The sequence below is a fragment of the Miniopterus natalensis genome, chromosome 8 (assembly GCF_054644295.1).
Source record: "Miniopterus natalensis isolate mMinNat1 chromosome 8, mMinNat1.hap1, whole genome shotgun sequence".
Lineage (NCBI taxonomy): Eukaryota > Metazoa > Chordata > Mammalia > Chiroptera > Miniopteridae > Miniopterus > Miniopterus natalensis.
The window spans coordinates 549,318-561,545 of NC_142088.1; the positions used below are offsets into that span (position 1 = coordinate 549,318).

The 12,228-nt window shown below is 60.6% G+C and overlaps 1 protein-coding gene across 1 annotated transcript in view; it reads right to left on the reverse strand.

Moving 5' to 3' along the window:
* Positions 1 to 3,527: 3,527 nt before the first annotated feature.
* CROCC2 (ciliary rootlet coiled-coil, rootletin family member 2) overlaps positions 3,528 to 12,228 on the reverse strand; it is a 44,701-nt gene continuing 36,000 nt past the window's right edge. Inside the window, exons 27-30 of the mRNA XM_087819461.1 lie at positions 11,950 to 12,070; positions 11,563 to 11,696; positions 6,271 to 6,420; positions 3,528 to 3,699 (exon numbers count right to left, since the gene is read on the reverse strand). Of these exons, the coding sequence (XP_087675587.1) occupies positions 3,673 to 3,699; positions 6,271 to 6,420; positions 11,563 to 11,696; positions 11,950 to 12,070 (432 nt within the window). The 3' untranslated portion in view covers positions 3,528 to 3,672. The remainder of the gene's footprint in view (positions 3,700 to 6,270; positions 6,421 to 11,562; positions 11,697 to 11,949; positions 12,071 to 12,228) is intronic.

Below are 12,228 nucleotides of genomic sequence, written 5' to 3' on the forward strand. Positions count from 1 at the left end.
ACAAGGGTTCCCAGCGCGGCCACTCCCGGTGGCTTTGTGAGGCGCTCAGGCCCCGGCCACCCAGACAGCCGGCCTTCACCCGGGGCTGACCTGAGCCCGGCCTGGCAGACCAGGGGTTAACGCGGGGCCTCACCACCACTGGGCATTGCATTAAACACACACACACACAACACAAAAACATAACTCCACAGGCAAAAAAGGAGGGGAAAAGGGTTTTTTTCAGGTGCTAAAAATATGATCAGGAAACCGTTTTCAGCAATGAGCCCTGTGGGTCCTCCGACTCAAGGGCGCCTTTGTCTCGGCCACAGAAAGTCCGCATTTATCAAAACCCAAATGGTTTTATCAAGCAGGCTCGTGTTCTGCGGCAGGAAACCCGAGCCTCCCCGCAGGCCTGTGACATTTTAATTTAGGGCCTGAGTGTGTGCGCAGTTTAGGTGGGGGAGCCCAGAGCCGACCTCTATACGCCCCAGGACCGGGGGCTCCATGCAGGGTGAGGCGGTGGGTGTCCACACCTGGCCCAGGGGGCTGCTCCCTGCAGGGCTGGGGGGGGGCTTCTGGGAGAGGGGTATTCATGCCCCACCCCCCAACTTTCCCTCCTTCCTCCCAAGAGGCAGCCAGTAGGGCACAGATATCCCCAGACCATGCAGGTGACACCACAGCCTTTGCCCCAGGTAACCACCCACCTGCTCTGGGAATGAGGTCGGAGGTCACAGGGCCCAGAGGGGCAGGTAAGGTCTGGCTCCTGCCACCACAGTGAGGCTGGGTGGGTGCAGCTGGTGCACCGAAGCAGAGGGTGGGCGCCTGGCTCAGGGTGCCCAGCTGTTCACAGAGCTAATGTCTGGAGCCCTCTGACCCAGGCCCACTGATTCCTCCCTGTGTGCAGTGAGGGGCAGAGGCTCTGCGGAGCCCCCCACACCTGGACACCATGGTGAGGTTTCTGCTATGAGCTTAGGGAGACCTCAGAATGTGCGTCAACATTCACTCCTGGAATGTTCGCTGCTGCTTTAGCTCAGGAAAATGGAGAGGAGCTGGCACCCTCAGAGCTAGAGGTTCTGCAGGGAGAGGCTGTGAGTGGGTTACAGGTGGGCTCGGGTACGGCCCTCCAGGCCCTGGGGTGATGACAGGCCCTTCCTGGCTTCCTGCAGGCAGCCTTGTCCATCTCCCCGTGGCTCTCCTGCTCTCTCGGGGGGATGAGCCCTCCTGCTGTGGGCTGCAGGCCTGTCCTTTGACACCTGAGAAGGTTGGTGCCCTTGGTCAGGTGGTTCCCCTGAAAGCCTGTCTGGGGTTGCACGGCTGGAGAGGGGCAGAGCTGGGGCTCCCCTGCAAAGCTGGCAACTCCCAAAGGGATGCCGGGATCCGCTGGACTTCTCAGGCCGCAGGCCTCCACATGGGTTGGCAGGTCTCCCTCACACCCAAGGGCCTTGGCCCAAGTTCCAGGGAGCAGAGGTTGGTGGGAGACGCCCCCTTCCCGCGTTTTCCCTCAGACTCTGAGAAGGGCGGCAGTTCTGCCGCGAGCCTGGGCACCAGGATGGGCCCTGTCCCAGCCCTCCTCCCCTGGCCTCACCTCGCTCCGTCCGCCTTGCCCAAGTCTGTCTGCCTGTCAACAGGACCCTGTGCCCAAAGCCTCATCGGGTGGCAGGGGTGGGTGAGGCCCAAGTGGGCCCCTGGCTGCCGCCTCCTCACCGTAAACTGTGAGGCCAGAGGGCTGTGGCGAGGCCGGGGAAGCTCTTGTAACTCCTCAGTAGTTGTAGAATCTAAAGCCCACAGGCCCGCACACTCACCACGGGAAACGCTCATGAAAACACCAATTTATTTCCATTAGAAAAACCCTCTTCTTCCCAAGTACTCCACTTTATGTCCGACACTGATTGAACTATTGGTTGAAAGGCAAACCTCTCGGAGGCCCCACAGGCACTTGGCTGTGTCCCGTGACGGGCAAGGAGGACCCCGAAACCTCCGGGAGTTTGTGGTCAAACTGTGGGCGGCTTTCGTTTCAACCTCGAGAACCCATCCCGACCTTTTCAGGGCTGAAGCAGATGCCCCCTCACCCGTGCACGTTGGTTAACCACCTAGTCCGTCCGTGCAGGAGCTTCAGTCCCAAAGGTGTGACTGGGGACACCCATGGGCGGAGGAGGAATTCAGAGAGCAAGGTGCTAACCTGACTCCAGCCTCCAGCTCCGGTTCCTGCCTCCCACCCCATCCCTCCAGTCCTTCTTCTGTGGGTGGGGGGGCTCCACAGGGAAGGGCCCACCTGGAGGGGAGGGAGGGCTGCAGGAACTTGCCAGGCCCCAAGTGCCCTGCGTTCTCTCCCAAGGCCCTGCCATCCCCGTTTTGGGGAACACTCTCCAGCAGTGGGGTGCACCTGCCTGCTGGGCTGCTACCTGCCCTAACTGGCCCCCCGCAGGTGGGTGAATAACGGGGTGCGCCCCTCCCCCTGACACTTCCTTTGTGCAGAGCAGCCACTGCTAACGGCCACCTCGCTGTCCTCTCTGAGCCTGAGCTGAGCTTCAGAATCCTCCTTAACAGACAGCCACGACCAGACTTTTGCAGAGTTTTCAGCACATGGTGACTCCATGTCTAAAGTCAACCAGAACACAAGCCTGGGTCCATCCTGAAAGAGACAGAGGGCCGGCACACGTTCGGGCCACTAATTCCAGTGGCCAGGGTGGGAGGGCTGTACAGCTGACCGTGGCCTCAATGCCAGGGTGGGGGCGGGGGGAGGAGGCTCCACAGCTGACAGGGGCTGGGATGGGACGGGCTTCGAGAGCTTTTGGCCCTTCCTGCCCCCATGTGCGCCCTCCAGGGTATGACAGGGGTTCCTGGGTTGAGCTGGGCTCACAGGGACCTTGGGTACCATGCGAGTCCTGGGCCAACTGGTACAGAACAAAAGAGGCAATTTGGAGAGGAAAGCAAATCACTCTAACCTGCGCTGATGGGGAAAATGAGTAGTAATGCCCACAGGTGAAGATGACTGCCTCGTCTCCATAGCAACAGGGCTGGATTCCCAGGGTCCCCCGGGGTTCACGGGATGGGACAGCGGGAGGTTCGGCAAGTCCGGCTTCTAAGCCCCCAGCCTCCCCGACCTGTGAGTCGTGGGCATGACTGAGCCATTTCCAGTCACCTGCCACCGAGACAGACCTGCAGCTCCTGGATGCGGAAGGTTCTGCAGCCTCTGGGCCTGGGAGGCCGGGGCTGGCCTCCCTGGATGTTCTGTTTTTGGCTCCATTTGATGGAAATGTTTCCCCCATGTTTCCCTGTGTTTCCAGAGTCGAGGAAGTTGGCCTGGCAGAGCCTGGCCATTGGGGTCTGTCCTGATCGTACGTCCAGGCGCAGACCCAGTGCCAGGCCGGTGTGGCCGGAGGAGGCCCTGTGTAGCCGGCGCCAGCAGGGGCCTTGTCACACAGTGTGGGGAGCTCCGTGGCCTGGGAACCAGAGGCTGCCTGCTGACGTGGGACTTCTGGGGGTGAGTGTGGGCTCGGGCTGCCTGCACCCTGAGCCCCCTGCCGGCACCAGGCCCCCCCGCCGAGTGTGTCCCCGGAGCCGCCCGAGCATCGGTTTTCACAGTTGTGATTCTTCCCCTGGCTGGTCAGCCCTCCGGGGGTGTTGGCGTCAGGGCTCACTTCTTGGCAGGGAAGGCCTGGCAAGGTGGGCCTGTCGCTGCCATTGTGCTTCCTAGTCCCGATGCTCCTTCCTGGCCACCTGGGGATGGGGCAGGACTCAGATGGCGGGCTGGCCGCAGGCCAGGGCCCCCGAGCTCTGTAACAGGAAGGGCTGGGAGGCCACAGTCCCTGGCTCCCCTATGCACGGGATGGACACGTTGGCAGACACACAGGAACCCACAGTCCCACCTCCCATCCCGGACACCCACCCTGCTGCCTCTACCTGGGGTGAGAACTTGGGCACCTCGCTGCTGCCCACCTGCCCTTGGGGCCACTATTCCTTCCTCCATCCCTCAGTTGCCCTCTGCTGGCCTGACCAGAGCCCCCTTCTTGGTCGCCACCCCACCCTCCCATGCGGGGCACAGGGCAGGAGCAATGAGCTGGGGGTTAAACACCCTGTGACCAGGAGACAAAGAGTGTTGGTGGGAAGGTTGGTGGGGCTCCGTTTGCCCCTGTGGACGATCCCCTTGGAGGAAGGAACTGACCCCCAGACATGCCTGTGGGTGCTGCTGGGGATGGTCTCCCACCTCGAAGCCCTGTAGGCACTGGCACGTCAGCAGCCGGGCAGCCCTCTCCTCGCACCAGGCCTGCCCACTGCCCGCTGCGCCCGGCCCTGCGGGTCCTGCTCAGCCCCGGCGGTGTTCCCTCGGGGTATGGGCTCTCAGGGCCCTGCGCGTGGGGGAGCAGCCTGAGGGTGCGGCTATGGGGTCAGGGGTCAGTGCTCAGCGCCTTACGAAAGCAGGATTCTTCCCTTCTCAGGACCGAGAAGCATAGAGTCCCCCCTTACCCTCCCCTCGCGAAAGGAAGTCCTGTTTCTTTAAACCCCAGTGACAGCCCTGGCAGCGCCTGGGAAACAGAGACGCCAGGTCCAAAACAAACACATGGCCGGCTGGGCTTCCCCTCCTGAGTCACCAGTAAAGGGTTTATGGGCCTGCGGCCCTCACGGCTGCCCTCCTGGAACTCCTTAGCTGCTCCTTCCTCCCCCACGGGCAGTGCCATCCGGCTAAGGCTCAGCCCCCAGGAGCCAAGAGTGGCCAGGGGGCCTCAGCTCCCCCAGTTCAGTGGCTCTGCCCTAGGCCCACCCTTCAGGAGAAGCGACAGAATCCTGGGGATTGTACCCAGCCAGCTGACCCGCCTTCCTAGGAGGGCAGGTGGCCCGGCATGGGCAAGGTGCCAGTGGCCATCAATGCCTGTCCTGGCCCGCTGGTCTCTGTGCCCCATCCAGACCCCAATCCTGTCCCCAAGGTCCCTTCCCCCTACTGTCACCCCTTGGACCTGGCCAATCTCCTCTGGAAAACCCTCCTGTCCCTGAGTCCACCTCAGCTGGACAGTGTGTGCCCGGTGGCCAGGGCCTGCCTGGGACATGGGACAGACACTCTCAGGGAGGCTCCAGGACCGGCAGTCCCCTTGCCCAGGGCCCCACTGCTCCTTTCGGGGCGTGTGGTCAGTGCACACACAGCCGTCACACTCCTCCCTCACCACCGTGGGGATCCCGGCTGCGCCTGGTTCTGCCTCTGATCCTGATACAACTAAACAGCCCCCCTCTCACCTGGGGTGGTGGCAGCCTCCCTGGTCCCTGGCCCTGGCCGTTCCTCCTCTCTTCTCACTGGTGTCCACACACCCCACCCCACACCCCACACCCCTCCGGGGCATCTCTCCTTCTGAGGAGCCCCTGAGTCTGAGAGCCCCTGGCATGTGTCTCCTTGCCACTCACCCCACCAGTCAATGAGGCTGATCCTGGCCTCTGTGGTCCCCTGGTCCTTCTGCCCTTGGGCCACTCTGCCCAGACCAGACAGGCCTGCTCCCGCAGGAAGCCAGGTGACACAGTGATAAGCCCAGGGATCCACTGGACCTGCGGTGGCCCCTGCAAAGCCTGTCACATAACACAGCCTCCCCCAGCCCCTCTGAGCGGCCATGCCTAGAACAGCCATGAGTGACAGACACCTAAGTCCCTTTGCACAGGTGAGTCCAGGTTGGCTGCCTCTCCTGAAGCCCTGCCTGGGGCCAGTGCTGCAAGGGAGGGTGGGGTGACAGCTGTGTGCATGTCTGTGCCCAGGTGGCAGGTGTGTGTCCCTGAGCCCTGCCTCTGTCTGTGTCAGCAAACCTCCAGGTCCCTGTGCTGGGGGACAGGTAAGACCTTCTGCCCAAATGAGGCCCAGGTGTGCTCACAGAGGCTCTCCACCCCGATCTGCCAGGCCTCCAGGGCAGCAGGACACATCCCTAGCAAGCAACCCCTGAACCCCTCTCTCGGGACCACCTGTCAGAGCCCACACCAGCACCCAGTGTGCACGCAAGGCCATGAGCTCCCCTTGTAGGCGGGCCCCATTGGGGTGCAAGGAGGCCGGGTGCAGGACATGCCTCTCCAAGCACTGCACCCCTCCACACCCCAATCCCTGCTCCCTGAGCTGCCACCTCCGGGGCACCTGGATGGGGCCAGGCCACTAGGGCCAGGCTCTCGGGTAGTCCTGGAGCAGGGAATCCCTGCATGTATCTTCCCTCCTCAGATTCCTGTCAGCTGGGCATTGGGTGGTGCCTGAACACCTGGACCTCCGTTCACGCCCAGGGGCTGATTCTGTGAGGGATGCAGGGCCCTGCCCTCTGGGGGCCTCACCTGCTGCAGGGGCCTCTGTGCATGCTCAGCCTCCTGGCACCTGCGCTCCAGGCTTGCGACCTGCTCCTCCAGCAGCCGACTCCTCTGGGCCAGGCCCTGGCTGTGCCTTCTGCTCTCGTCCAGGGCCTGGTGCAGCGCGTCCAGTTGCTCCTGGGGAGGGAGACACAGGGCGTCTGCCCAGACTGCTGCAGGCCGCTGGTTTTGAGAAGGCGAGGACAGCCCAGGCACACTGTGCACAGTCGGGCCGCCTGTGACAGCCACAGGGTCCTGGGAAGGAGGCTCTGCTTGGCAGGTTCGGTGCTGCGGCCAGAGTGGCCTGGAAGACACATCTGGAGTCCCTCCCCTGCCTCCTCCACAGTGACCACAGCAGTCAGGCCCCAGCTACTGTCTGAGGGGCCACTGGCCCATCCTCTCACTTCATTCTCGCTATATGTTGGAGTGGATGCTGGCCACTGGCACAGGAGGGCTACTCAGGGGAGGCAGGAGTGACCAGAGCAGGTAGGGTGACCCCGTACACTAGTACAGGGCCAACGCTAGTACTTTGAAAAGGAAAGGAGGGAGGGCCATGCTTGTCCCTAAAATTGTGACGTTTCACCCTCCCTTGCAATTTTGAAAATTATAATTTTCTGTGTGTACACATTTTCCAGTAGAAAAGCTGAGGTTTCCTTCAAACGCGGCCTAAATATTTCACAGTATTGGAAGAGGCCCAGACCACTTACATGAAGCCTCTGGCTCCTCTTGTAAGGGCTACATGTCCACGGAACTCAAATTTGCCATGACATTGAACAGGGCACATCTGTGGCACCACCCTGCACCCCGCTGAGCAACCCATTTCCTGTGTCACCCCGGTTCTGAGTCCCGATCCTGTGTGAGACGGGGCTGGCCGAGCAGGCCCCACACCCAGCTCACTTTGAAGTCCCGATAGCCACCGGAGAGCGTGACTGTCCAGCCTGTGGCTCCAACCTGGGGGCCAGGCAGGGCAGAGCCGGGCTTGGGGCAGGCTCCATGTGGACCATGCCCCAGCCTGTTTCCCCATCTGTGTAAGGGGGTGACGCCATCTCACGGGCTTCTTGTTGGGACCAGGAGGATGGGTGGGGGTGTAAGAGGCCTCGCCCTCTGAGGCCTGCTGAGAAGCGAGGGTCTTGTAGAAGGAAGGGTGGAAAATGCCTCGGGCACACACAGTGGGTGGGGGGCTCGTTACACAGCCTGCCTGTAGCTCTGTGAGGAGCGGAGCATGCCACGCCTTCCACGCCCGTCCTCGGGGCCTTGGAGCTCAGGTCCTCGGCCTGACACCTTTTCAGCCACTGGGTGTCAAGACCCATTCATTGGCCGCTGGTTCCGCCTTCCGGCCAGTCCCAGGACACAATAAGCCCCAGAATTGCTCAGATATAAGGGGCTTGAAGTCCCTTACTTTGCACAGTGGGACTTGGTGGCCCAGATAGGAGCCCAGGGTCTGGTGCCAATTAGTGACAGCTGGACACCTCTGGACTCCGCGCGTGCCTCAGGCCTCGCTGTCCAGCCTGCGCCACCCCTCCTGCTGCGTTAAATCCATTGTAATCGTCTACTCTTCTCTGTAAACTTCGCAATCAGTTTGGCCAGTTTTCCTCCAAACCTACCACAAACAAATAGACAAAAGGAACGCAAGAAAGCAAAGAGCAACCAGCAACCAGCCGCCAGCCAGGAGCATCAACCCAGATCCACCCAGAAGCTGATCAAAGGCCCCCACCTCTGCCCAACCACACCCTCTCGCCAGGGAGACTGGACGTCGCAGCAAAAAGAGGCACAAACATCCAATTATCCTTCTGAAAAACCTTTGAATTAAAGAAGAAATAAAAACGGAAAGTCCTAGAAAATGGGAAAAAAGGAAAAGAATTCATACGAAAAAGCCAAGCATCACCCAGCAAACCACAACTAGGGAAAACACAGCTGACAGCAAATACTGTTCCTAGTGAGCGAGAAAGTCCAAACGTAAACACACGGGCTCAATACCGGAAATCGGGAAAGCGCCAACCACCGAAACGGATGCTAACGAAGATGAAAGCTGGAATAAATAAGCCGGACAGAAGCTAGAGGGCAGATGAAAGCTGACTCTTTGGAAAGGCCAGTGAAGGAGATGAACTGCTGGCAAGTGGCACAAGGACAGACCGACAGTCTCCGACACCCGGGACAGACGCGGATCTAACTGCAGATACCACCACACTCGTAACCACGACGAGGTAAACACGTGCGCACTCGACAGCATACGGGGAGCCCGGCCGGCGTGGCTCAGGGGCTGAGTGTCGACCTGCGGACCAGGAGGTCCCGGTTCGCTTCCCCACCAGGGTTTCCGGCTCCATCCCCAGCAGGGGCCGTGCAGGAGGCGGCCGATCAATGGCTCTCATCATGGATGTTTCTCTCTCTCTCTGCCTCTCCCTTCCTCTCTAAAAAAACCAATAAAAATATTTTTTAAAAACCCTAATATATATACATATACATACACACATATATATGTGGTGGGTGACAGCCAAGTGACAAAAACAGACCCAAGAAGAGGCAGAGAACTGAAAACGACCCATGACAGGAAAGAGATGGAGATGAAGTTAAAGTGAATTTAAGGTGACAGGAGGGCGGGTTGGCAGGTAAATGCAATCTAACCTTTAAAAAAGCTTGACTCTTAGGCTATCGAATTATTCCAGGGGATGGGAAAAGATGGAAAGCTCACCAATTCACTTAAGATAAAATAACCTTAACACACAAAAAATGCTGATAAAGGCAACACCCTAAGGAGACACAGATGCCGACATTCTTGACCAAGCATTAGGAATCAGTTTCACGGCCCCAGCCCCGGACATGTGCCTGGGGGGGCCGGGGGCTCCCCGGCTTTGCTTCTAGAACCTGGACTGAGCTCAGCTCAGGCCTGGGGAGTGTTCTCAGGGAGGTAGGGTATGGGACAGGCTGGCACTGGGGCACATGAAAGCCGGTGGGGTCGGACGTGGCAAGTCGGGTGCCAAGAGGACACTCTGAGCCCGGAGCTGGCGAGGCTGGGACCTGGCTCTGCCTCAAGGTCACCGGGGGTGGGTGAGGCCGGCTGCGCTCACCCCCTGGGCTCCTTCTCCAACGTTGATATAGTGAATCCCCAGGGTAGCCCTGGAAACGGGAGGGATTTGCTCTCAAACAAGAATCTTACTGTTTGCACAGCACAGCCTACCATTTAATTAGAAAAATATGTCTTTAATTAACTTTCTCTTGACAAACACGTTGGCTTATGTGAAACGGAGAGAAACGCAGCCCGTGAACGTGAAAGTTGCCTGCAGGCCCAGCTCTGGCTCACGCCACGGGGAGGGCCGGGCAGCCCCAGGGCAAACACTTCCGCCTGGGTCGGCTGTTTGTCAAAAGGGCCTGGGATGGCCGGAGGCTTGGGCGAGTCTCAGTCCTGGTCCCACGCCCACCGCAATGGCCAGGAAGTTACAAAATTTGGGAAAACTTTCCTCAGACCTGGAGACCAGAGCTTGGAGGGCCCCTGAGAGATGGAGGGTGAACAGAACCAATGGGCCAAAACATAGGAGAAATGGTAATGGCCAGAATTCTAGAAAAACTTGACATAATAGATTTTAGTGCACACACTTCACTAAAAAGTTGGGTAAATTCTTGATCAAGGAGAAAAATTAACACAGGTACAGAGCATACAAACCACGCCCAGAAGAGCCCGCAGCACGGTCTTTCCCCCAGAAACGGCAAAGACTCGGAGGCGGAGGTGAAACGGCAGCCAGGCTGGTGGAAGGTGGGTGGTGGTGGGAACGGGAAGGGCAGGAGTGCCGGCCGGGTGGGCCGTGCCGAAGCAGGGGGCGTGGAATGCGGGACAGATGGTGGATGAGGGGCGCAGAGGCCTCCAGACCCGGAAGAGCTGGAGCAGCGAGGAACGTGGGATTCGGAAGAGCACTTGGTAAAAATCCACAAATCAAAGACCCTTGGAAATAGAGGAGACGTTGCCAACGGGGACACTCGCGGTGGGAGAATTCAGCTCATTGCTGAGCCCATGTAAATTCAGGAGACAGGGCTGTGCGGCGTGTTGGAGTCTCGTCTTTGTACAGGTTAATAGGTAGCGTTCGACTTTATTTTCAAATGTGCGCAGGACGCATACAGGTGAACATATGTGTAAAATGGAACTCAGCCCCGCCTGCCACCCCTGGTTTCTCAGACGCCTGCACCTCACGAGTCCCACCACCGCCCAGCCAGGCCCCTGGGCGCTGGGACGGTCCCCCCACAAGCCTATCACCCAGCAGACTCTGCCGAGGGGTCTTGAAGCAGAAATTGCCTTTGATCTCACAACTCGTTTCTGGGCTGGGCTCCTCCGTGCTTTCTCTGGCCCCCGCCCTCCTCTGCAGGGCCATCCCCCCCCCCCGACTCATCCGGGGTCCTCCTCACAGGGCACTGGAGAGGGCTGACGCAGCTCGTGGCACTTGTGGGGCTGAGAGCCCGTGTCCTGCCCCATGTCCTGCCCACGAGTCCCCTCTGCTCGGCTGCCCACATCAGCCTCAACCTCCCAGTGTGGGGCCTGACACCCAAGGGCCTCCCGAGGGCCAGTGCTTCCTCCGAGAACACCGTTCTCCACGCCCCCGAGGTCCTCAAGGAGCCTCAGCTTCCTGGGCCTGGGCAGGGCAGTGAGGGGGAGGCCTGGCCAGCCCCACCACCCAGCCGGCCCCTCGCTGAGCCCCGATTCCTCACTGGAAACTGCGGCCCCCCAGCCACCAGCCCCAGCACAGAGCCACACTGGGGACAGTTACTGAGTCCATCCTGTGCAACCTGCTTCCATGTGGAGTGACGTGGGGTAAAAAACGGCCCACGTGCCCTGGCCGGGTGGCTTAGTTGCTTGGGTGTCGTCCCGCACACCACAAAGGTTGTGGGTTCGATCCCCAGTTGGGGCGCATACCGGGAGGCAACCGATCAACGTTTCTCTCTCTCTCCAACTCAGTAAGCATATCCTCGGGCGAAGGTTAAGGAAAAGGTCCCACAGCAGCATAGACGTGACCCCACGAGAGCAACAAGGCCGGACCACCCCATGCTTGCTGGTGTGGCCACAGAAAGAGGCCAGGGTCTGCCCCTTGCTGGCTCTGCCACCCAGGCCAAGCCATTCTCTGCCCAGACTCAGTTTCCCCAATCTGTAAAATAAGGCCTAGGACCACCTCAAAGACAGCTGTTTGGGAACCTAGTGCCCCTCGAGGCCACCTGCCCACAGGGCCCCGAAACCTCCGTTCCCCAGCAGCCCTCTCAGGCTCCCCTGGCCCTCCCTGCCCTGGGGTGTGGGGTCCCCACCTGGAGCCGCTTCTTCTCCTGGCCTGCTGCCCGAACACTCGCCAGGTGCTCCCTCTCCAGCCTCTGAATCGCCTCCTTCTGCAGAGCCCGTAAGGCCTGGGCGCGGCCCGTCTTCCCCTCCGCCTGGCGCCAGCCTGGGGGGCAAGCAGGGCCATAGCCTGCTGGCTCCCGAGGTCTAGGGACTGCCTTACAGGGGAGCGTCCCCTCCCATCTCGGGCCGGAGGGCCTCTCAGGGACTCTGGGGAAGCACTGTTCCCCAGCTCGGGGAGGTGCTGGTTTGGGTGTTACCCCGTGGCCCAAGCCTGAGCTGTTCCCAGGACTGCACGCTGGAGGCCAGGAGTGGGCATTCTGGGGAACCCCCAGGAGTGGGTGGGGAAAGGAGGTCACCTTCCTCCGCCTGGGCCAGCGCCTCCTTCAGGCGCCCCACGTGCCTCTGGGCTCGGGCACGCTCCCTCTCCGCCTCTCTTAGCCGGCCGCTCAGGCTCGCCACCTGGGAGCGCCAGGTGTCCTGGGAGAAAGACCAAGGTCAGCTGGCAGGGGGTGGGGGAGTGGAGAGCCGAGATGCCAGGCTAGAGGCTTTGGGGGTCTGGCGGACAACCTACAGACACCCAGGACAAGCCCTGGGGAGGACATGGAGGAGCTGGAGAGGGGGCTGGGCCTGGGTGT